Source organism: Oncorhynchus kisutch, linkage group LG17 (assembly GCF_002021735.2).
Source record: "Oncorhynchus kisutch isolate 150728-3 linkage group LG17, Okis_V2, whole genome shotgun sequence".
NCBI classification, from domain to species: Eukaryota; Metazoa; Chordata; class Actinopteri; order Salmoniformes; family Salmonidae; genus Oncorhynchus; species Oncorhynchus kisutch.
The window spans coordinates 57,421,695-57,448,136 of record NC_034190.2 but is presented as its reverse complement, the minus strand read 5'-3'; the positions used below and the strand labels follow the sequence as shown (position 1 = coordinate 57,448,136).

Genomic DNA, 26,442 nt, shown 5'->3' with positions numbered 1-26,442 from the left:
TTTTTTTGTTTCTTAAGATTTTCACAATTCAGTTGAGCTTGTCCTGATTTTCATCTAAATATCCTTACCATATGATAATGTAACATTACAGAAATAATGTCAAACAATCCTTATAAAGGACACCGATGGTCTGTCTGTTCATTGCGCCTAGTCTGGGTTTACCTGTTGCGGAGGTTGTTGGCTTGCTCATAGTACTGTTCATTGTACTTCTTGTTGTACTGATGACCCGGTGGCAGGTTGCTGCGGTAGGGAGCGGTCACCCCGGCCATAGGGACATTGGGACAGTGGATGAGGAAGATGAATATGGCCAGTAGACTGACGAGGGCACACACCATGCAGAAACGGATGATGCCACGGCAACGTAGGTTCAGCTTCTTCACGATGTAGCCGCCCAGGAAGGTGCCACCTCCGCCCGCGGGCACCACCATGTAGCCTGGTGGGAGGAAAGGGAAGGTTAATACCCATGTGTATGTGAGGGACGAGGATGGATGAGGATGGAAGAGGATGGAAGCATAACTAGCTAAATGGTAATAGTGTGACTAAAAGAAGAGAGGTAGATGAGGTAGGGTCCTAATATAGTGGAGGGGGTAGGTGGTGTTTCAAATATACAATGTGCTATAAGTGCAAGTTTGTGTATGGGGTAATGTTAGTTGTCTGGTTCAGTAGTCTCTCACCGAACCATGTGGCTGCCTCAGATGCACTCAAGCTGAACTGAGACTCCAGGAACTTTGGGCCAAAGGTGGACATGCCAGCGATGAGGGTGGCCTCTGTGGCCCCCGCCAGACACAGGAAGAGGAAGGGAGGGTTCTTCAGCAGGAGCAACACTGACCTGGAAAGAGAGAGAGTGAGTGAGAGAGAGCGCAAGAGAGTTCTCTTTAGTAAGACCTTATCTTCTTAATTAAAGGTCCATCCCTGACCCTGGAAAAGATAGCCACAGTGAAAATAAATACTTTACTACCATGTTATACGATGTAATCACTGTCCTGTTTCCTCTCAGTAATCCCCTGTTGCCATGGAGAACCAGCTGGCTTTCTGAGCTCAAGTGGGGTACAGGACACATAATAAACACTGTAGCTATGCATGGAGGGATTACACTATTGTATGTATGTCGTATATCTGTGTGAGAGTTATGAAGTAAGAGTGTAGGGCTTTCTGGTGGTCCCTCTAGTGTCCTAGAGTGTATGGTCACCTACCTAGGCATGTCCTTCACTGACTTCCCAAACTGAGGGTCTGATGCACTGGCCTGACTGCCATCTTTCAGCTGGTGAGCCTCAGATACACGCATGGCCACATACTTCTGAGAGCCTAGAGAGAGAAGGGGGAAAATAGAGATATTCATGTTGATGGCAAAGATTGGGGTATTTGCTGATCTGATTGTTTAGTGCTCTGTGGTGCTGGTGAAGTGACAATAAATTGGTAAGTAACCTGGTAGTTGGCGTGGGTAGCCCAGGATGGGCAGGGCGATGACCAGCGCTGCTGCCCCTCCTGCAAGGAAGCCAATCCACCAGGCCCCCACCCACAGAGGGTTCTCTGGAGTCAGCTCCGTTCTACACACAGGGAAGGGGCACAGAAGAAGGAATGAAGAAGATGAGAAAGAGACAAAAGAGGGAGAAAGGGTGTGCTAGGGGCAATAATTAAGTTGAGAGCTTTTTGGGGGGGGGGGGGTTTGAGCAAAGGTTACACTACAAATGGCCACTAGATGGCACTATTCTTTATCTGTAGAAAGATTTTGCTCTGCTGCCATCTCCAATTTTAAGGTGAACCATTTTTGTACAGTCTATGGGTCTAACTGATCTAGAAACGGTAAGTACAGCTACCTTAAGTGGCTAACTCCCTGAGGTTAGTCCAGGTGTATGGTAGGTGGAGACAGAACAACTGAGGTACTCACGTCATGTGAACCTCTGTGTAGATGTTGAGAAAGTGTCCTCCTAGAAGGTACCCTGCTGCTGGACCCACGATGGCTGCTGTATAGAAGATCCCTGAGGAAACAGAGACGAGAGGAGAGCTGCATGCATCAGTTAGGGACTTCCTACTTCCTTTCAACGGAGTAAAAATACCTAAAATGTTCCTGCTTTGATGGTTTGGTTTTCATCTGTGTTGTTTAAATGTGATAGATAAGCTCGCAGAAACAGAACACGTTCACTGAATCCTCGCTGGGGTCAACAAGGTGGAGATTGTCTTCGATTGCCTCTGTTGCCTTTGAAATTAGGAGAGCGGGGGAGAGTTCCAATTCAAGGGCATATTATTCATGTCTGTGGTGAAACTGCTGAATGGAAAGATGGGAAGTCTAAGGGAACCTGAAAAGGTCAAAATTGTAGGCCTCATTCTGGGTGTGACATTGATCCTCCTTGATGGTAGGTGAATAGGGAACGTCAGATGTGGCGGGGGTTTCTGTGGCTTGTCTGCTGAACCTCAGGTGGAGACATAACGTCGCACACATCCAATTTCAACAACTTTCAACTACAATCGAGCTCAATCAACAGGGATGTAAAAGTCTGTTATTGTCTTAGAGTTAAATACTGCCTTTCCGAGCCATTAGATATGACCCTAACTTTCACATCTAAGACCTCGTTTTCTTACTGAGTCTTTCTCCAATATGTGAATTCTCAAAGGTCTAATCTATTCACCTATTACATCAGCGAAGCAGGCTCTGCTCTCATCCTGACTAGTTTTCTGTCATTATAACTTGTCTGACAAGTCTCACAGCATCCTGGTTACTGCTTCTGTGCAGCGTGGGTCATTCTGTGGACACACCTAATGGAGAAGTGACCACAGGGTTATAGATCACACAGGATATCAGTCATCACAGCAGCCACAAATACTGGCAGCACACTTCAAGAGTCGCATGAAGCAAGTCTAGACCCCTCAAACTCAACCCCACTGCATTTTTTCATTGTTCCCCTATAGTCAGGGACTGATTTAGACCTGTGACACCAGGTGGGTGCAATTAATTATCAGGTTGAACAGAAAACCAGCAGGCTACGGACATCATAGGGTAAGAGTTGAGTACCCCTGGTTTAGGCCATAAGCAAATCAAGTAAGTCATCTACAGTTCACAGTTCCTTTGATAGTACATTTAGTGTTTTTAGTTACGTTAAAATCAAATATTGTAACATTATTAAACACAACTAAAACTATTCTCTGATGGATAACAAATATATGCACCAGATAAAATCTGAAAAGTACACTTGAGAAAATACACGTTCCAAAAAAGATTAGATAGAACAATGGTCCTACAGTCAGTGCTTAGTGACTCACCAATGTACACTGGAGCATAGCTGGACTTGACATTCTCATCCAGGTAGGTGACCCCCAGAGTGTACAGGGGAGTGGCTCCCACCCCGTGCAGGAACTGGCCCAGCATGAAGACAAAGCGGTAGCTGGACAGGCCCCCACCCTCGCTATCATGGCAAGGGCTGGTACGGTTCCCTGTGCACACCCCTGTCCGCTCAGGAATGCTGACATGGTATGGGGGAGTGGTGAAGTGTGGCAGGGCGAACACCAGAGAACCTAGCGCCATGACTAGCACCCCCCAGCCCAGCCAACGAGGCTTGTGCCCCGTCCCACCAAAGTAACTGACAAAGGCCAGGCACACACAGGCAGCGATGTCGTAGGAGCTGGCGATGAGCCCGGCCTGGTAGCTACGCAGGTCAAAGCGCCTCTCTATGGAGGTCACCACGGTGTTGATGAAGCCGTTGATGATCATGCCCTGGAGGAAGGAAGCCACACAGAGGAAGAACAGCACCCAGCGAGGGGTGTTGAAGGTCTGGATGGATCGGGGCGTCAGGGCCCCCCAGCCACACAGCCCTTCTGAGTCCGTGGGGATGAATTTGAGGCCTAGGGGGGTCTCTGCGGGCACATCAACCCCATAAAGCTGTCCAGGCAGAGGGGCAGAAGCCCTGGTGAGGATGAGGTGGCAAGCAGGGCCTTCTCCAGCTGGGCTGCCGGGGCCTGAGCCCACTGGGCTATCCTCGTGAGAGTTCAAGGGGCTGGGTGTATCCAGGGATGGGTCCATGGGGCCATTCTGGAGGTCCAGGAGCTCCTGCTTGGAGCTGAAGGAGGTGTCGGCATTAAGTAGGATGGGCATGGCTCCAGGGAGAGGCTCTCTGAGAGGGAGAGAGGGGCCTGGGAGACAGGGTAGTATTTTGGGGGAGGGAGAGACTGTTAAAAGATAAGGATGCTGTTCTCCTGTAGGCTACTGTCTGTACCCACTATGTGCCTATGCCATGGAGCTGTCAAAGTCTCTGCATGTGGAAAGCACAGCTCTGCAGGAGGGCCACTATACCGGGGAATGGACAGGATGTGCCATTCTGGAGCCTCTGGGAAACTTCATCCTAAAGAGAGGAGAGAACAGGACATATTTTGAAAATATGAAAATGTTGGGATAAAAAAAAATCATGATTCTAATATAGCACATTAATTTAAGCAAATTCCTTTGTCTAGTGCCTGCTGACAGGGGACATCTGTCTCTGGTTGGGTTTAGCCAGGTCTCATGGTTTAGCCAGGTCTCTATTATCCTCGTGTGATGGTGCCCAGGGCATTGGAGCGGTCCATAGGACCAGAACAAAACACTAACGGAATAAGCTCTGCATGGTAGCTTTAGCACAACTATCACTGCTTTCTCTTATCTGTCCAGACCCACATGTTTCCCCCCAAAAACACAGCCCAGTCGGCTAAAATTGGTTGAATCAATGCTTTTTCCACATCATTTCAACACATTTTTGTATGTTGCCATTGAATCATCATAGAAAACTGATTGAATTTGCCAAAAGTCTTCAACATATGAGTAATGGAGCTGCATTGGATAGCATTCATTGTACAGGCTACTGACCAATTCTGCTATTTTTAGTGGTTTTTCTGTGCTGATATTAATTGCTTTGGTACATAATGTATCCGCTATGACCGAAAAGAGCTTCTGGACATCAAAACAGTGATCACTAACCTCGATTTGGATGAAGAATTCTACTTCAACGAGTCGGAGGAGCAGGACATACTGCTCACCCTGGAAAGGCCCTAATCCCAGAAACACAGAAAAGGAAACAATTGCATAAGAGAGACCAACTTACGGGCACCCTGACGAAACTACATCGGTGAGTACATAAACCGCCTCTACCCTCCATTCTATTGGCGAATGCATAATCACTGGACAACAACGGGACAGTGGTGGAACAAGGGCATGGATAATATACATCAAGCTATTTTATCTATTCATCGGCAGGACAGAACGGCAATGTCAGGTAAGCTCAAGGGAGGTGGTGTGTGTCTCTATGTTATTCCAATGGCATTGAGGAGTTTACCACATCAGTCACCGGCTTCATTAATAAGCACAACAATGACTTTGTCCCAATAGTGACCTTACGTACATATCCCAACCAGAAGCAATGGATTACAGGAAACATCCTCACTGAACTAAAGGCTAGAGCTTCTGCTTCCAAGGAGCACCACGCTAATCGAGACACTGATAAGAAATTCGCGATGCCCTCAGGACAGGCAAAGCAGGACTAAGATCGAATACAGGACCAATCCTACTACACCGGCTCTGATGCTTGTCGGATCTGGCAGAGCTTGCTATCACAGATTACAAAGGGAAGAAAAAAATAACGGTAATATCTTAAGTTTCACTGAGATGTCCTTGAATAACGAAACAGATAATATAGAGCTGGGTGGTGAAGTCTGGTAAGACGAGGGGCGGGTCTGTGTCTATTTGTCAATAACTGCTGGTGCGCAATGTCAAATATTTTAAATATTAAAGTCTCGAGGTATTGCTCGACTGAGGTGGAATACCTCATGAAAATATCTTGTTACTTTTCTTTAATTTTTTAAAAACTTTAGTTTATTTAGTAAATATTTTCTTAACTCTTCTTGAACTGCACTGTTGGTTAAGGGCTTGTAATTTACATTTCACCTTAAGGTCTACACCAGTTGTATTTGGCGAATGTGACAAAAAGTTTGATTTGATTTGAAACACTGCTCTATTACACTCAGCACTGCTCTGCCCACCTGGACAAGAGGAACACCTATGTGAGAATTCTGTTCATTAGCTACATCTCAGCGTTCAACACCATAGTGCCCCCCAAGCTCATCACTAAGCAAAGGACTTCCTGACAGGCCCCCCACAGGTGGTGAGGGTAGGCAACAACACATCCGCCATGCTGACCCTCAACATGGGGGCCCCTCAGAGGTACTGTTTAGTCCCCTCCTGTACTCCCAGGTTTACCTATGACTGCACGGCCTTGAAGGATTCCATCATTAAGTTTGCCGATGATGGTGGTTGACCTGATCACCAATGACGATGAGGAGGAGGAGGAGACTGTCAGAGAACAGACAGTGTGATGCCAGAAAAACAACTTCTCCCTCAACAAGGCAAAGGAGTTGAGTGTGAACTAAAGGAAACGGAGGGGAGCACGCCCCCATTCACATCGATAGGGCTGTAGTGGAGCGGGTCGGGAGCTTCAAGTTCCTCAGTGTCCACATCACTAAGGATCTATCAAATGACTATAGGATCTAAAATTACTCAAGTAAAAGTGAAAGTCACCCAGTAAAATAGTACTTGAGAAAAAGTTTTTAAAAGTATTTGGTTTTAAATATACTTTAGTATCAAAAGTAAAAGTAGAAATAATGTAAAAAGCAAACCAGACGGCACTATTTTATTTTTTGTCTTTAGGAAAATAGTAAAGAAAAAGTAAAAGTACAGATAACCCAAACAACTACTGAAGTAGTACTTTTAAAATATTTTTGACTTAAGTTCTTTACACCACTGGTCCACACACACCAACACAATTGTGAAGAGGGCACAACAGCGCCTCTCCCCCTTCAGGAGGCTGAAAAGATTTGGCATGGGCCCTCAGATCCTTAAAAAGTTAAGTAACTTTAAGTAACTGCACCTTTGAGAGCATATTGACTGGCTCCATCACCGCTTGGTATGGCAACAGCTTGCCATCCGACCCCAAGGTGCGACAGAAGGTAGTGCGTACAGCCCTGTACATCAATGGGGCCGAGCTCCCTGCCATTCATGACCTCTTTTTATTGTCAATTTCATGGTATCCAATTGGTAGTTACAGTTGTCTGCTCACACTGCTATGCTTTATCTTGGCCAGGTCGCAGTTGCAAATGAGAACTTGTTCTCAACTAGCCTACCTGGTTAAATAAAGGTGTTCTCAACTAGCCTACCTGGTTAAATAAAGGTGTTCTCAACTAGCCTACCTGGTTAAATAAAGGTGAAATAAAATAAAAAAATAAAAAGTCTTGTCTCATCGCTGCAACTCCCATACAGACTTGGGAGAGGTGAAGGTTGAGAGCCACGCGTCCTCCGAAACACAACCCAACCAAGCCGCACTGCTTCTTGACACAATGCCCACTTAACCCGGAAGCCAGGAAACACCGGAGGAGTGCTGTGCACCTGGCGACCGTGTCAGCGTGCACTACGCCTGGCCCGCCACAGGAGTCACTAGTGCACGATGGGACAAGGACATCCCATTGGCCAAACCCTCCCCTAACCCGGACGACGCAGGGCCAATTCTGCGCTAGCACTGCGATACTGCGCCACTCGGGAGGCCATCCAGGACCTCTATTCCAGGCGGTGTCAGAGGAAGCCCCTAAAAATTGTCAAAGACTCCAGCCAACCAAGTCATAGACTGTTCTCTCTGTTACCGCACAGTAAGCAGTGCCGATGCACTGGAACCAACAGGACCCTGTCTGGAACCAAGTCTGGAACCAACAAGACCCTGAATAGCTTCTACCTCCCAAGCCATAAGACTTCTAAATACTATGTTTAATAGTTAACCAAATAGCTACGCGGACTATCTGCATAGACTCTTTTTGCACTATATTTTTTGACTTGCCACATATGCTGCTTCTGTTTATTAACTGTCACTTTACTCCTAGTTATATGTACATCATCGACCTCAATTACCTCGTACCCCTGCACATTGACTCAATACTGGTATCCCTTGTATATAGCCAAGTTATCTTTACTCATTGTGTATCTACTATTACATTTAATATTACGTGTCTTACTTTTTGATTATTTCTCTATTTTCTTTCTCTCTGCATTGTTGGGATGGGCCCATATGTAAGCATTTCACTGTTAGTCTACACCTTTTGTTTACAAAGCATGAGAAAAATACAATTTGATTTGATTTCTAAAGGGAATTTAATATTTTTTCACCTAACTTTGAACCTAAATCCAATGACAGATGCAATTTTTTGCTGATTTCATGTTGAAATTCACATTAGTTGACAACTCAAACGTGTAAATCAAAATCCCACATTTTACATGAAGACATATCTAGGGTTGCAACCCGTTCATCTATCAGTTTGGTTGCCAGATTCGCGACCCAGTCATTTAGTCTTTTTGTTCTGTATCTATGGACGCGACCCAGTCGTTCGTTCTAAATGTTCCATTGCCATACTGGCTGGCAACGTTCTTATCCCTTGCTTGCTAGCTAGCCAACTAACTTACAGTAACGTCAAACAGTGCAGCCAGAATAACAGCAAGGTAGCTGCATTTGCGTTTGTTTAATCAGTTTTCTAGTGACATTTATTTGGATAGATCCATAACAATGAGCTAATGATGAACGATTTCGCCTGGCATAGAAAATGTACTCTGTCGTCAGGACACCATTGTTCAGAGGAGCTAGCAAACAGCATATCTAACACAATCACTTCAAATTGAATCTGGAAAGACCGCAAACTAGCTGCATTTCGTTTTCTATTGACATTTCGTTGTATATATATCCATAAAAATGACCCCAGCTGATTCATTATTTCGACTGGCTGAGAAACGTTGCCTGCCTGTCTGTCTCGTCCCGACTCCTGAAACGTTCATTACTATGGGACATCTGGAGATGGAATTTCAATATTGAAATAGACAGCTAGGTTTATACAAATCTCTGCTTTTGACAATCAAAAAGAAATGGGAGATAATGTCAAGATGCTTTTTATAGTGGAGATCAAGTTTATAAATTGCCTGGCTGGGCTGAGGATGCAGTGGATTGAGCAGTGAGATGGATCAGAGTAAATAGGCATTTCAACGTCATAGCTTTTGCCGGTGGTAACTTGTGGAATATATACCAGAATGAATGCGATAAGCATCCAGGATTAGATCCACCTGGGATTAAAGTGCATTATAAACTGGGTGGTTCAAGCCCGGAATGCTGATTGGCTATATCAGACCGTATACCACGGGTATGACAAAATATTTATTTGTACTGTTCTAATTACGTTAGTAGTGGAAGTTACGAATGTAACTATGGTTCCACGAATACCTGAAAGACCGTCAGTACAGTTGAAATGATGGATTATATCCCTCGCATTCCGCACAGGTCAAGTAATAATAACAACAAAGTCACGGAGGTGACGTGACAGCATGGGAGGACCTGCCCCCCCCAGTTCATATAAAACTGTACGTCAAACCACGCACTGTCTCAGAGGATCTTCTCGACCAAAAGATTCAGAGTGACAGGAAAGTACTGACGGTCTTCCAGGTATTTGTAGAACCATAGTTACATTCTAAACTTCCATTCTACTTCATACCTTTCAGACCCTCAGTACGGTTGGAAGTACGGATGAATCATACCAACAAGGGCACAAGGAATAGCACTACTAATGCACCAGTGCCACTGGAAGAATGGCAGAGCCCATGGTGTGGAAGGATGTGACGTTGACCTTGTAAAATCTTGAGAACATGCAGGGCGACGACCAGATAGCAGCAGCGCATATCTCATTCAGGGGGACGCCTCCCAGGACACTTCTGGTTGAAGCCCAGGACACTTCTGGTAGAGCGATATATCACAGCTTCTGGGACAGGGAGCCCTACCTTGTAGGCCTGAGCGATGACATCCACAACCCACTGTGAAAGCCTCTGCTTGGATAATGCAAGGCCTATTGACTTCCCACCAAAGCACAGAAACAGCTGCTCTGACTTTCTGTAGTGTTCCGAGGCTTGTATATAGTGTATTATGGAACGGACTGGACACAAGAGATTTGATCGCTCCTCCTCCGCATTCTGGAAAGGAGAGGGGCAGTAGGCCACCAGTTCAATGGCTTGATTGATGTGAAGGGGTGATAAACCCCTTAGGCAAAAAGGCTGGATTAGGCCATAAGGTCACACCTAGGTCATCTGCCTTCCATCGTAGGCAGACCGGGCTCATAGAGAGCTCACACACACATTTTGTTGTTGAAATAGCTAAGAAAAAGGCAATTTTCAGAGAGAACCATTTCATGCCCGGCTCCTCCATATGCTTGAAAGGAGGTTTCATCCGATAATAGCAGGATCGCAGCCAATCCGTAGAGGGTCTGGCTCTTCAGAGGCCACACCCATAGCTGAAGTTTCTCTTTGCTGGGATGCCATATCCTGCATTCCAACTGTGAAAGCAGGTCCTGTCTGCGAGGCAGCTGCCATGGCACTCCCTCCAGAAGACTGAGGAGGGTTGGAAAACAGGGTCTCGCTGGCCATCTGGGGGCTACAAGCAGCAGCCTATGCTGAGCCTTGGAGACCCAGTGCAGCATTGCTAAGATCGCGGGGGGGGGGGGGGGTTCTCAGAGGTAAAGCATACAGAAGGCCCTGGCCATGTGTGGGCTAAGGCATCCATGCCCTGGAGAACCAGAGGGAGCAGTAGGATGTTTTCGCTATGGCGAACAGGTCCACATGTGCTGTTCCAAACCTCTGCCATATCATCACTACTTGCGACAAAAGGTCTGCCACCTCGTCCACCTGGCCTGGGACATGAATGGCTCATAGGAAGGCCAGATGTGGTAGGGCCCATATCAAGAGTTGTTGGGCCACCTGTAGGGACCATACATTCCCCCTTGATGGTTGATGTGGAACACCGTTGATGTACAATGCCTTGCAAAAGCATTCATCCCCCTTGGCGTTTTTCCTATTTTGTTGCATTACAACCTGTTATTTTATTGAATTTTTATTTGGATTTCATGTAATGGACATACACAAAATAGTCCAAATTGGTGAAGTGAAATGAAAAAAAAAAAACTCTAAAATAAAAAACGGAAAAATGGTACGTGCATATTTATTCACCCCTTTGCTATGAAGCCCCTAAATAAGCTTTGGTGCAACCAATTAACTTCAGAAGTCACATAGTCAGTTAAATAAAGTCCAGCTGTGTGCAATCTAAGAGTCACATGATCTGTCACATGATCTCAGTATGTATACACCTTTTCTGAAAGGCCCCAGAGTCTGCAACACCACTAAGAAAGGGCAGCACCAAGCAAGACCAAGGAGCTCTCCAAACAGGTCAGGGACAAAGTTGTGGAGAAGTACAGATCAGGGTTGGGTTATAAAAAATTATCTGAAACTTTGAACATCCCACACAGAGCACCATTAAATCCATTATTAAAAAATTTAAAGAATATGGCACCACAACAAACCTGCCAAGAGAGGGCCGCGCACCAAAACTCACTGACCAGGCAAGGAGGGCATTGATCAGAGAGACAACAAAGAGACCAAAGATAACCCTGAAGGAGCTGCAAAGCTCCACAGTGGAGATTGGAGTATCTGTCCATAGGACCACTTTACGCCATACACTCCACAGAGATGGGCTTTATGGAAGAGTGGCCAGAAAAAAGCCATTGCTTAAAGAACAAAATAAGCAAACACATTTGGTGTTGGCCAAAAGGCATGTGGGAGACTCCCCAAACATATGGAAGATGGTACTCTGGTCAGATGAGACTAAAATGTAGTTTTTTGGCCATCAAGGAAAATGCTATGTCTGGTGCAAACCCAACACCCTCATCACCCCGAGAACCCCATCCCCACAGGGGAGCATGGTGTTGGCAGCATCATGCTTTGCTGATATTGTTCATCGGCAGGGACTGGGAAAATGGTCAAAATTGAAGGAATGATGGATACCACTAAATACAGGGAAATTATTGAGGGAAACCTTTTTCAGTCTTACAGAGATTTGAGACCGGGACGGAGGTTCACCTTCCAGCATGACAATGACCCTAAGCATATTGCTAAAGCAACACTCAAGGGGTTTAAGGGGAAACATTTAAATGTCTTGAAATGGCCTCAAGCCAATTGAGAATCTGTGGTGTGACTTAAAGATTGCTTTACACCAGCAGAACCCAACCAACTTGAAGGAGCTGGAGCAGCTTTGCCTTAAAGAATGGGCAAAAATCCCTGTGGCTAGCGACATACACCAAGAGACTTGCAGCTGTAATTGCTGCAAAAGGTGGCTCTACAAAGTATTGACTTTGGGGGGTGAATAGTTATGCACGCTCAAGTTTTCAGTATATATTTTTTTTCTGTTTGTTTCGCAATAAAAAACATTTTGTATCTTCAAAGTGGTAGGCATGTTGTGTAAATCAAATGATACAATCCTCCCCCCCCCAAAATATATATTTTAATTCCAGGTTATAAGGCAACAAAATAGGAAAAATGCAAAGGGTGTGAATACTTTCGCAAGCCACTGTATTGTCTGATTGTATCAGGACATGTTTGTGTTTGAGAACAGTCAAAAAGTGACTCAGAGCTAGGTAAACTGTGCTGCCACACTGCTCCCCAGCTTGTTAGCAAAGCGTCGGTCGTCACTACCTACTGCCTTGCCGGAATTGATCCGAGAGGGACACCTGTAGATAGGATAGGCTCTCTTCCTCTACGTCTGTAGAGTAGAGTAGCACACCCTTATCACCTGTATTTTGGTGTTTCTGTCCCACTTGGGGTCCAAGCGGAGGTCGTTGAACCACCCTTGTTGTGGACATAAAGACAGCTTGCCGAACGGTGTCACCGCAGAGGCCTCCGTGAGCATGCCCATCTGTTGTTGGAAAGTTTGTACCTTCACCAATGCAATCAATTGAAATTGTTGCAGAAGAAGAAGAATGCTGTCCACGAGCTGAGGTGTTATACATGCCCTCATTGTGTGAGAGTTCAGAGCCATGCCAGTAACTTGGTTCAGAGTCAGTGCTGTTCCCTCAGCTGCACACTCGCGAAAGGGGGCCCAGATGAGACAGTCGTTGAGGTAAGGAAGGATCTTGATCCCTTGTAGGTGGAGGGAGCTCAAGGCTGCGCTCACGCATCTTGTGAAGACACGAGGAGCCAGGGAGAGACCGAAGGGTAATACTGGACACTGGTATCCCTGGCCCTGGAATGCGAACCGCAGAAAACGCCTGTGTTCCGGTAACACCGGAATGTGAATGGGACGTGAACCATTGCCGGGTAGTACTTTTTGGAAAACATTGAACCTTTTTAAATCCAGAACTGGACAGAAGCCTGCATCTTTCTTCGGAACCAGGAAATAGGTTGAGTAAAAGCCATCTTGCTGTTCTGATGCTTATAATCTTGTGATTGCACCCTTACCAAGGAGGGATGTGATCTTCTGGTTGAGGGTGCAAGCTTTCAGGAGTCATTCTGATCCCTGAGAATGGTGGGGGTCGGCGTCAGAAATGCAGCCTGTACCCCTGTGAGAGGGTCATCACCACCCATGGGTCTGAGGAATGGGATGCCCAGTAGGTCAGGTGCTGCTGGGAAAATCGGCCTACGACCGAGCCCTGCCATTCAGTTTCTGCCTCCACGCCTGTTTGTGTGGTTAGGGTGGCACTGACAACGACCACGGCCTGGCCTCTTGGGGGTTGGGGGGTGGCTGCATCGCCGTCTGGGGCTGGCGAGCACCAGTGTTAGGCTGGTGGTAGGACCAAGGGTGTGTGTACGGCTGGGCCAAGTGAGAACGGCGAGGTTCACATGCATCACGCCTCCCTCTGCCACGACTGTGATGCCTGGTTTCTGGCCTGGGGGTCCCACAGTGGTGTAGCCTAAGTCATCTGTTTTCTACGTTCGATGGACGCTCAGCCGCAGGTCCGAAAAGCAGTCCGGGGAACACTGGGAGCTTTCTCAGCGTTTGTCTCAGAGTCATCAGACATTGGGGCTTAGGCGAGCCAGACCTGGCGACGAGTCACAACAAGGGTGGACATCAGTCTGCTTAGCTCTCTGGTCATGAACGCAGACGCATGAGATGTCATGTCATGACGCTTGAAGAGATGTAACATTGCAAAAATCAGAAACTTTCTGTCCAAAAATGATGCAGAAAAATTTATCCATGCTTTTGTCACTTCTAGGTTAGACTACTGCAATGCTCTACTTTCCGGCTACCCGGATAAAGCACTAAATAAACTTCAGTTAGTGCTAAATACGGCTGCTAGAATCCTGACTAGAACCAATTTTTTAAATCATATTACTCCAGTGCAGCCTCCCTACACTGGCTTCCTGTCAAAGCAAGGGCTGATTTCAAGGTTTTACTGCTAACCTACAAAGCATTACATGGGCTTGCTCCTACCTATCTCTCTGATTTGGTCCTGCCGTACATACCTACACGTACGCTACGGTCACAAGACGCAGGCCTCCTAATTGTCCCTAGAATTTCTAAGCAAACAGCTGGAGGCAGGGCTTTCTCCTATAGAGCTCCATTTTATGGAACCGTCTGCCTACCCATGTCAGAGACGCAAACTCGGTCTCAACCTTTAAGTCTTTACTGAAGACTCATCTCTTCAGTGGGTCATATGATTGAGTGTAGTCTGGCCCAGGAGGTGAACGGAAAGGCTCTGGAGCAACGAACCGCCCTTGCTGTCTCTGCCTGGCCGGTTCCCCTCTTTCCACTGGGATTCTCTGCCTCTAACCCTATTACAGGGGCTGAGTCACTGGCTTACTGGGGCTCTCTCATACCGTCGCTGGAAGGGGCGCGTCACCTGAGTGGGTTGATTCACTGATGTGGTCATCCTGTCTGGGTTGGCGCCCCCCCTTGGGTTGTGCCGTGTCGGAGATCTTTGTGGGCTATACTCAGCCTAGTCTCTGGATGGTAAGTTGGTGGTTGAAGATATCCCTCTAGTGGTGTGGGGGCTGTGCTTTGGCAAAGTGGGTGGGGTTATATCCTTCCTGTTTGGCCCTGTCCGGGGGTGTCTTCGGATGGGGCCACAGTGTCTCCTGACCCCTCCTGTCTCAGCCTCCAGTATTTATGCTGCAGTAGTTTATGTGTTGGGGGGCTAGGGTCAGTTTGCTATATCTGGAGTACTTCTCCTGTCCTATTCGGTGTCCTGTGTGAATTTAAGTGTGCTCTCTCTAATTCTTTCTTTCTCTCTTTCTTTCTCTCTCTCGGAGGACCTGAGCCCTAGGACCATGCCCCAGGACTACCTGACATGATGACTCCTTGCTGTCCCCAGTCCACCTGGCTGTGCTGCTGCTCCAGTTTCAACTGTTCTGCCTTATTATTATTCGACCATGCTGGTCATTTATGAACATTTGAACATCTTGGCCATGTTCTGTTATAATCTCCACCCGGCACAGCCAGAAGAGGACTGGCCACCCCACATAGCCTGGTTCCTCTCTAGGTTTCTTCCTAGGTTTTGGCCTTTCTAGGGAGTTTTTCCTAGCCACCGTGCTTCTACACCTGCATTGCTTGCTGTTTGGGGTTTTAGGCTGGGTTTCTGTACAGCACTTTGAGATATCAGCTGATGTACGAAGGGCTATATAAATAAATTTGATTTGATTTGATTTGAACAGCGACAATAATCTGGCGGAAGCTGTACAGCCGCCTTAACAATCATTTTGAGTGAGCCTAGCTATGACCACAGGGGCTGGAGCAGGAGAGGTAACATGTTTAAATGTAGGCTTATTTATCCGAAAAACACACAAAGGGAAGTTTAGGGAAGTTACCCATTTGAGTTTTAAATAATCGAAGGATGACTAGTGCCCGGTGGCCTCGATAACAAGCACAGCAGTGGAGGATATCTTGACATGGTTAGCACCGGACTACTGTGGTCAGCACGAGACAAGGAAGCCCGATATCCTTCAATAAAAGGGAGCTGTCACACAGACTTGGAGGGCGAGTTTCGTGCTCGGACCCAGAGGTCACAGGCTGTTGGTGACAGACTGACAGTACACACAACTCACACAGAGTTTAGCTTACCCTCCTGAGACCTGGGAAGATGCAACCAAAAAAAAGGGAGCAGCAGAGCAGTCAACTTGTGCGATACGGCTAAGCTAACATTGCGAGAAGAAATAAGAAACAGAGTGTGGTCTGATGTCCTCCCATGCTGTCACGTCACCGAAGTCACTTTGTTGTTACTAATACTTGACCTACGCGGAGCGCGAGTGTTACGGATACAGGTATCCTGTGGGTGTGGGTGTGTGTATGTATCCTGTGTTCTTTTCTCTCCTTCTCCCCTCACAGGTGAAAATCATCACTCCCCAATCAGTCACCAAACAATCATCAATCAGAAGACACACCTCCTCCTGTTTCCTACCCAATCACAGTTCCTTTCCCTTGGTTTAAAAACCCTGTCAGTTGTTTGCTCTAGAGCTCAATCTCTCTGTAAATGCCATATGTCTGTAGATCGCTCTGTTTCACCCTCTCCTGCTAGGTTTCTCTATCGCTCTTTATGTATTGAGCTCTCTTTTGTTTGAGCACCTCCATATCACTTCATCCTCACCTGTGAGTATTGTTTTTGGTTATTGTGTTTGTTTGCTGGTGGGAAAAGGGGGAACCAAGACAAGTCGCCCATGGGCATACACTACCCGTGGGTTAAACTTTGTTAAAAACACTAGTTAGAACTGGGCGGACCACCCACTGTGTTTTTGGTTAGCTGTTGTTGAAATAGGCTAGTCTAGTTTAAGAGTGTTTTGGATGCTTATTGTTTCTTTCCTTGGGTCCAGCTCAACACCCCCCCCCCCCCCATTACTGTGCGTTTTCTAATAAACCATGTGTTTTGACGGTAATTTAGTTGTCAGTGGTTATTTCGTTCTCAATTTGACTTTTTCGCTATTATAATTTGCATGAGTTATGTTACGGGTCTCGTTACCATCTCCCCTAGACTGTTCCGGGTCTCGTTACCATCTCCCCTAGACTGTTACGGGTCTCGTTACCATCCCCCCTAGACTGTTACGGGTCTCGTTACCATCCCCCCCTAGACTGTTACGGGTCTCGTTACCATCCCCCCCTAGACTGTTACGGGTCTCGTTACCATCCCCCCTAGACTGTTACGGGTCTCGTTACCATCCCCCCCTAGACTGTTACGGGTCTCGTTACCATCCCCCCCTAGACTGTTACGGGTCTCGTTACCATCCCCCCTAGACTGTTACGGGTCTCGTTACCATCTCCCCTAGACTGTTCCGGGTCTCGTTACCATCTCCCCTAGACTGTTCCGGGTCTCGTTACCATCTCCCCTAGACTGTTCCGGGTCTCGTTACCATCTCCCCTAGACTGTTCCGGGTCTCGTTACCATCTCCCCTAGACTGTTACGGGTCTCGTTACCATCTCCCCTAGACTGTCGGGCCAAAAGGGATTCGTAACCGTGAGGAATATAATCCCTACTTTCAACCGTACTGATGGTCTGAAAGGTATGAAGTAGAACCCGTTTTATAATAGCAATAAGGCACCTCGGGGTTTGTGGTATATGGCCACTATACCATGGCTAAGGACTGTATCCAGGCACTCCGCAAGAACAGCCCTTAGCCTTGGTATATTGGCCATATACCACACCCCCTCGTGCCTTTATTGCTTAAATAACTCACGACTAGGGGCTGCTTTGACCCAGTCATTCATTCTAATAATTCTATTCATTAGACATTGCTAAGATAAACAAATCATTGGAATTTTGATAGCTAGCAGAGATTCAATGATGAGAGAAAATAACTTCAATAAATAAAGGCCTACATAAGCAACAACTATTAGGGTTGGCAAGTCTGAGCTAACCAAGTTAGTTGGTAATGTTAATAGTGCCGTTGATGGCACACGAGTGGAAGAACTGTCCATGGGCCTGGCGCTGGTTGGTGACAGCCAGTGCTTACCTCTTCTTTGGCTGAAAATGGGACGCCCCACTCAAATCGTGCTAAAATGGCTATCCAGCACTTTCTGTTCTCTATGGTGCAGCCAATAACTATTGAGTGAGCTCTCACACCGATGACCATTCACAGCCATTATTTCCCTTGCCTCCAGGCCCGCACCAGAACTTTTGCATTCTGAAGTAGCTACCCAAGCGGGCTGGATGTTTAGTTATTTTGCCATGTTTTGACCCAGTCGTTAATTCTAATAATTCAACATTGCTGTGCTAAACAAATCATTGGCATGTAACTAGCTAGCAAAGATTCAATGATGAGACGAGAAGAATTCCTCTAACAAATAATGATTTACAGTGCCTTGCGAAAGTATTCGGCCCCTTGAACTTTGCGACCTTTTGCCACATTTCAGGCTTCAAACATAAAGATATAAAACTATTTTTTTGTGAAGAATCAACAACAAGTGGGACACAATCATGAAGTGGAACGACATTTATTGGATATTTCAAACTTTTTTAACAAATCAAAAACTGAAAAATTGGGCGTGCAAAATTATTCAGCCCCCTTAAGTTAATACTTTGTAGCGCCACCTTTTGCTGCGATTACAGCTGTAAGTCGCTTGGGGTATGTCTCTGTCAGTTTTGCACATCGAGAGACTGAACATTTTTCCCAATCCTCCTTGCAAAACAGCTCGAGCTCAGTGAGGTTGGATGGAGAGCATTTGTGAACAGCAGTTTTCAGTTCTTTCCACAGATTCTCGATTGGATTCAGGTCTGGACTTTGACTTGGCCATTCTAACACCTGGATATGTTTATTTTTGAACCATTCCATTGTAGATTTTGCTTTGTTTTGGATCATTGTCTTGTTGGAAGACAAATCTCCGTCCCAGTCTCAGGTCTTTTGCAGACTCCATCAGGTTTTCTTCCAGAATGGTCCTGTATTTGGCTCCATCCATCTTCCCATCAATATTAACCATCTTCCCTCTCCCTGCTGAAGAAAAGCAGGCCCAAACCATGATGCTGCCACCACCATGTTTGACAGTGGGGATGGTGTTCAGGGTGATGAGCTGTGTTGCTTTTACGCCAAACATAACGTTTTGCATTGTTGCCAAAAAGTTCAATTTTGGTTTCATCTGACCAGAGCACCTTCTTCCACATGTTTGGTGTGTCTCCCAGGTGGCTTGTGGCAAACTTTAAACGACACTTTTTATGGATATCTTTAAGAAATGGCTTTCTTCTTGCCACTCTTCCATAAAGGCCAGATTTGTGCAATATATGACTGATTGTTGTCCTATGGACAGAGTCTCCCACCTCAGCTGTAGATCTCTGCAGTTCATCCAGAGTGATCATGGGCCTCTTGGCTGCATCTCTGATCAGTCTTCTCCTTGTATGAGCTGAAAGTTTAGAGGGACGGCCAGGTCTTGGTAGATTTGCAGTGGTCTGATACTCCTTCCATTTCAATATTATCGCTTGCACAGTGCTCCTTGGGATGTTTAAAGCTTGGGAAATCTTTTTGTATCTAAATCCGGCTTTAAACTTCTTCACAACAGTATCTCGGACCTGCCTGGTGTGTTCCTTGTTCTTCATGATGCTCTCTGCGCTTTTAACAGACCTCTGAGACTATCACAGTGCAGGTGCATTTATAGGGAGACTTGATTACACACAGGTGGATTGTATTTATCATCATTAGTCATTTAGGTCAACATTGGATCATTCAGAGATCCTCACTGAACTTCTGGAGAGAGTTTGCTGCACTGAAAGTAAAGGGGCTGAATAATTTTGCACGGCCAATTTTTCAGTTTTTGATTTGTTAAAAAAGTTTGAAATATCCAATAAATGCCGTTCCACTTCATGATTGTGTCCCACTTGTTGATTCTTCACAAAAAAATAGTTTTATATCTTTATGTTTGAAGCCTGAAATATGGCAAAAGGTCGCAAAGTTCAAGGGGGCCGAATACTTTCGCAAGGCACTGTAGCTAATATCCAATAAGTGTGCGCTGGTTAATGAATGAATGGAATTCTGAGTGTTTATGGTTTCCATGGTCAATTATTAGTTTCACATTTATTCTTGGAACAGGAGAGATCGCATTTGTAAAATGATACATTGTTGCACCGGTCATGGGCAGACAGGTAAATGAATACAATCCAAACCAAAATATTTTATACTTGGGCTGCAGGACCGTAGAATGATGACATTAACACGTTGTGGTATTTTGCGGGAGCATTGTCCCACAACTCCCATATACTGTATCAACCAATTAGTGTCCAGAATCCAAGCAACCCATTTCATGAGACAATATACACATGGCCAGTACATTCATAAGAAGTACCATTGTTTGTCATTACCTAGCAACACACTACTACCTTTACAGATCCACTGTCTCATCTGCCAAGCCATGCAATTTATAAATGTGTCCACTGGTTAAAGCATCTAGACATTATGTCCAACATTTGTAACATGGTTGCAATATTGAAATTCAATCTCCACTGCGTCCCATAATGAATGTGTTGGGAGTCGGGGCAAGACAGACAGGCAGCTTTTCTCAGCCAGTCAAAATCATGTATCAGCATAATTTTTATGGATAGAAAGAATTTTCTATAGAAAAACTGGTGAAACGAAACAAAATGCAGCTAGTTTGCTGTCTTTCCAGCTTCAGTGGTTGTGTGGTAGCTGTGTAGTTTGCTATCTAGCAAGGGGGAAGAGCCTCCATTGCAACCATTTTTGCTTGCCATAGCAACCTGCACATTTCTGGAACTATCAACCAGCGCTTGGGTCGTTTAGCTTTACATGGCAGCCAATACGAATAGAACTAATGACCAGAAAGCCCCTACAATTGCACTTGAAAACCAATGTTAGTGAATGTAGCATCACATTTTGTAGAAACTGTATGGTTTGGGAAAGAATCTTGCTTTTTAATGCTGGTAACCAATAATATGAGAGGCCATGTGTTATGACATTTTTATCATGGCTGCGGTGGTCTACGGCTTCGCCTTGGCTGTAACAGCCATGATACAATTGTCATGACATGACCTCTCATGTATTACTGCTTAAATCAAATTATACAGCTCAGACTCCATCTCATTAAACCTATTCCAACAGCAACGAAAAATAACTGAAAGCCTTTAGTCAGATAACACTTGGATATTTCTATGACAATCATTATTTCAAACATAAAAAATACCTTATTAAACATACTCCTTGTTGCTTGGTTTGTACAGACCATTTTTGGTTTACATTTTTGAAAACATTCTATTCTAACTGCTTTAGAACTTTCAGGATACCTGCAGAAACAGTTTGGCCTGCCAACTTTCTTCAGAGCCATAAACATGTGATGCTTTGTTGAATGATCAACTAAACCCTGGTGAGCAAGTACTAGGAAAGAAAAGGTAACAACTGTTTCAAGTATGCAATTAAAGCATATTGCTGTTATCTGTTATTTTGAGACTGGAGAAAATCCTTTCTTCCTCAGCTTTGGAAGCTACGCAGGACCTGTAAACTATTTACCAACTTTTAGCATAATATGCTAACCCTCCTCTCCTCAGTACAACATAATTTAGTTAACAATATAATCAGATTGAAGATTAAACTCGCATAAAATAAAATCCTCAGATTGACCATACGGTTTTCTCAATTACTCCCCAATACCAATAATGAAGCATTACAATAAATACTCATTAGAAAGCGAAATATTAAGCATGATTTGCATCCTACCTCCACTGTTCCTCACAGGGTAAGGGAAACTGAGTCAGGGAGAGAGATAGAGACGGAGGTATCCCAGGTTCTAACCCAGTCTCTCCAAGCCTCTTAAAGGCTAACACAGACAGCTCAACGCCCAATTCTGACGTACAGATCCTGCTGATGACAGCCATGTGGGACAACCCACCACTACAGTACCTAATCCACCTGGATAATTGGCTAGGGCTTACCACCACTGCCCACTGGCCAACCATGACACGCACACACACACCACCGCTGTAGAATACAGTATAACATAATATATATGATATAATATAACTGCAGTATAACCTTGTTTTAGATCACACATCTGTGGTTATAGCTCAAAGGGTGAATCGTAAACAACGGTAACTACTGTAAATGCAAACTCATTATTTGAACACATTCACTAGAGCAGCAAATGAATGTGAATGTTGTGTGTGAACAGGAGAATGAAATGGCCTAGTCTGACCGCCGGCCACACAGCCATTGTTTGTGTGGGGTCGTTTCAGGACAAGTATATAGGGAAACGTTATCCTAACCGTGAACCGAATAGCACTTCAGCTCTTCTGAAGTGAATTATCACAGTGTTGTGTGTTTGAGGTGTTTCTCTCTCTCTCTCTATCTCTCTCTCCCTCGCTAAAATATAACACACACAAACAAATACACCCTTTACCTCATCACCTTTATGATATACCATCAGGTTTTGCCTGATTTTCCCTGAGGGCCACTTTACAGGTTAAATCATCTGCTGCTGCCTTCAGGATCCTCAACACGAGCAATTATTTGCCAGAACCTCTGCGCTCAGTCCACAAAGGTAACACCAAAAACCTGATTTTCACAGCTTTGAGGATGTTTATGACATCAGGGTTTTTGGCTACATGCCATATACAGTAGTAGTAATATTGTCCTCATAATTCTGCATGAAAATGGCACTGGTCTGTTACTGCTGTTAAAACAACAGAGAAAGACGAGTATTATCTGGCTTCAGCACCAATGGTCATGATTGCAGATATAAGAGTATGCGGTGGTGAGCCAGACCAGAACATTTGATTAAATCCTAATTAAATTGTATTGAGCAGTTGATTGATGGCCAAGTGGAGATATCCCCATTACCCTCAGATAGTTTGAGAGAGAGAGAGAGAGAAAGACTCTAGATTAGACTATGGGAACTAGTCTGGAGCTGGAAGGACGCACTTGAGCCAGGGTACAATGTTCACAATGAGCCATGGGGTGATGTCTGTTATTTAGTTGTTTGCGTATCCCAGTGCAACGGATATATGAAGAAAAACAAGGCCCAAACACAAGATTTGGCAAACCTTCTAGTGTTTTACAGACCTGTTCCATTTATATTGGGATCTTCGAGTCTTTTCATTTCTATATCAAAGTGAGATCAAAATGAGGGAGCTCAGATGAATAAGCAAAGGGGCTACCGGTCCTCATTCTTATGAATAGCAGCTCATTCTTATGAATAGCAGCAGTGTTTGCTTTGGAGTGAGGAGGGTTTCCTCCTCTTTGGTAAACAGTTTCCTTTGATGTGTTGTTGGAGGCGTTCACATGGCTATTGCATGCAGAGGTAGAACCAGAGCCATATCTTTAGATTTGGGACAACTTTTAGAATTTTTTTATTTTGTTCTTATTCTAGACATTCAGTTCCATAGCATTGTTTAAATATCCCCCGTGTCATTTTAATGGGGAGTTAACGTGGCTGCCATAGAATGTTGTAGTGTCATGCAAATGCATCTGTTACGGTTTTCTAGGTGTGAAGGATAGTCGGACCAAAATGCAGCGTGTAGATTGCGATCCATGTTTAATGAATAACATGAATAACGTGAAACACGAATAAACACAAAACACTACAAAACAAAGAACGTAACGAAAACCGAAACGGCCTATACTAGTGAAAACTAACGCATAGACAGGAACAAAGACACTAAGGACAATCACCCACGACAAACTCAAAGAATATGGCTGCCTAAATATGGTTCCCAATCATAGACAACGATAAACACCTGCCTCTGATTGAGAACCACTCCAGACAGCCATAGACTTTGCTAGATAACCCCACTAGCTACAATCCCAATACATACACACCACAATACAAAAACCCCAAGCCACACCCTGGCCTGACCCAATACATGAAGAAAAACACAAAATACTTAGACCAGGGTGTGACAGCATCATAATTCAGAAACCTCAAAGGCCCAACTCTTGAAGAGTACATTCGTAAATTTACCCTGGAAAGTCAAGAGTGCATTCTGGGCCGTTCCTAAATTCAGAGTGTTGTCAGTTTGTAAATTCATAATGCACACTGGACGCTCTGGCCGAGAAGTAGAGTTGATCCGAGCAATCTGACCTCACAGCAGCAATCATGCACCCAAGCTAACTGGCTAATGTTGATAAGCTTGCTAGCTACTTTCAGTCACAAATGAGAGAACACCTCACTTGGACCATTTCACTCACCCTAGCAGAGCTGGTTATACTGTTTTCATGTTATCTTAAGGTTTAATGACAGTTTTTTTTTGCCAATGTTTACTGAAACCTGTCATAACCACGGTGCTAGGCTGTTTGTAAATTCATCAATTATTCTTCGCTATGATACTCTGAAACCAGAGTGCTCTGAACTTTCGGGAGTAGATTGCCAGAGTGAATTTACAAACGCACCCTAAATACGTGGCTCTGGGTAGAACCACTGACTCACATAAAATAGCAGGGTAGGGAAGCCACCCTACTAATTTCTCACCTGTTCCTGGAAGGGAAGCACTTTCAATAGTAAAACTTCATTCAACCTCCGTTCCTCAACTACAACAGAGGATGGAATATGGCTGTAACACACTTATTATCAGGTTTAAGTTCGGTAATAAGGTACTGTAACTTGACGCTGACAAACATAATTTTTAGGGAAAATATTAAACTAAACATATTTGAAAATCAATAATTTGGGAAAGAACTGTTTCTGTATCTGTCTTGTGACGGATTGGTCCAGAGCACACAGAAGATTTGGTTTTGCCTGCTGAGATCAGACAATGTATGGTCCGATTGCAACGTCATAGATGTCCGAAAGAAAAACTAAAATTTAACCAATCACTACAAAACGAACCAGGGAACAGCCCACTAACATTGTTGTCTTTCAGCCCCCGTTGGCTCAATGTTCCTGGGAGGTTCAGGCAACAGCAAACATACTATTTCCATTAGAACAATCTCCGATACTGATCTAACCATTGTGTCTAGTCTACAAAGTACACTATTAAAACCTGACATTCCTTCATCTCTGTTTGGCCCCAGGGTAGTATTGTTCTCCATACTGTTTATCTTTATACAGTTACAGTACATCCATACTGTATGCCCTCAAAAAAAGAATATCAGGACATTTTATGAGGTGGTCGACACCCATTGCATGTGCTGTGTAGGCTAATACCACCCAAGTTGAGCACTTACAGTAAGTTGTGGGCAGCAGCTAGCCTAGTGGTTAGAACGTTGGGCCAGTAACCGGAAGGTTGCTAGATTGAATCCCTGAGCTGACAAGGTAAAACATATGTTCTGCCCCTGAACAAGGCAGTTAGTTAACCCACTGTTCCTAGGTCATCATTGTAAATAAGGATTTCTTCTTAACTGACTTGCCTAGTTGAATAAAAAAAAAGTTCTGACTCATCACAAACATTACACTGGCTTGGTATTCACCCCCCTTGGCATTTTTCCTATTTTGTTGTTTGTCTCTATAAGCTTGGCACATCTAGTCACTTGGGTTTTTGCCCATTCTTCAAGGCAAAACTGCTCCAGCTCCTTCAATTTGGATGGGTTCTGCTTGTATACATCTTTAAGTCATACCACAGATTCTCAATTGGATTGAGGTCTGGGCTTTGACTAGGCCATTCCAATACATTTGAATGTTTCCCCTTAAACCACTCAGTGTTGCTTTAGCAGTATGCTTAGGGTCATTGTCCTGCTGGAAGGTGAACCTCTGTCCTAGTCTCAAATCTCTGTAAGACTGAAACAGGTTTCCCTCAATAATTTCCTCTGTATATAGTGCCATCCATCATTCCTTCAATTCTGACCAGTTTCCCAGTCCCTGACGATGAAACACATCCCCACAGCATGATGCTGCCACCACCATGCTTCACTGTAGGGATAGTGTTCTCGGGGTGATGAGAGGTGTTAGGTTTGCACCAGACATAGCGTTTTCCTTGATGGCCAAAAAGCTAAATTTGAGTCATCTGACCAGAGTACCTTCTACATGTTTGGGCAGTCTCCCACATGCCTTGGGGCGAACACCAAACATGTTTGCTTATTTTTTTATGGCCACTCTTCTGTAAAGCCCAGCTCTGTGGAGTGTATGGCTTAAAGTGGTCCTATGGACAGATACTCCAATCTCCGCTGTGAAGCTTTGCAGCTCCTTCAGGGTTATCTTTGGTCTCTTTGTTGCCTCTCTGATTAATGCCCTCCGTGCCTGGTCCGTGAGTTTTTATGGGCGGCGCTCTCTTAGCAGGTTTGTTGTGGTGCCATATTCTTTCCATTTTATAAGAATAGATTTAATGGTGGAATGTTCAAAGTTTCTCATATTTTTTTATAACCCAACCCTGATCTGTACTTCTCCACAACTTTGTCCCTGACCTGTTTGGAGAGCTCCTTGGTCTTCATGGTGCAGTTTGCTTGGTGCTGCCCCTTGCCCAGTGGTGTTGCAGACTCTGGGGCCTTTCAGAACAGGTATGTGTGTATGTGTGTATGTGTGTATGTCACTTAGATTGCACACAGGTGGACTTTATTTAACTAATTATGTGACTTCTGAAGGTAATTAGTTGCTCCAGATCTTATTTAGGGGCTTCATAGCATTTTTTAATTTTTTAAATAGGAAAAATGCCAAGGGGGTGAATACTTTTGCAAGGCACTGTATCTGTGTGCATCACATGACTCTGATCATGATGTGCACTGAAGTCTAACATCATATA

General features: G+C 44.8%; 1 protein-coding gene across 8 annotated transcripts in view; it reads right to left on the bottom strand.

Moving 5' to 3' along the window:
• Positions 1–26,442, bottom strand: part of slco4a1 (solute carrier organic anion transporter family, member 4A1) — a 43,191-nt gene that overhangs the window by 5,481 nt on the left and 11,268 nt on the right. For 2 of the 8 annotated variants that reach the window (XM_031794142.1, XM_031794143.1), the window contains exons 2-8: positions 4,943–5,013; positions 3,259–4,334; positions 1,889–1,979; positions 1,426–1,547; positions 1,194–1,305; positions 675–829; positions 163–433 (exon numbers count right to left, since the gene is read on the bottom strand). In XM_031794142.1, the coding sequence (XP_031650002.1) occupies positions 163–433; positions 675–829; positions 1,194–1,305; positions 1,426–1,547; positions 1,889–1,979; positions 3,259–4,087 (1,580 nt within the window). In that variant the 5' untranslated portion in view covers positions 4,088–4,334; positions 4,943–5,013. Of the gene's footprint in view, positions 1–162; positions 434–674; positions 830–1,193; positions 1,306–1,425; positions 1,548–1,888; positions 1,980–3,258; positions 4,335–4,942; positions 5,014–15,914; positions 16,191–21,493; positions 21,602–26,442 lie in introns of those variants that run through there. The other 6 variants (XM_031794140.1, XM_020506282.2, XM_031794141.1 and 3 more) reach the window with 6 other exon arrangements.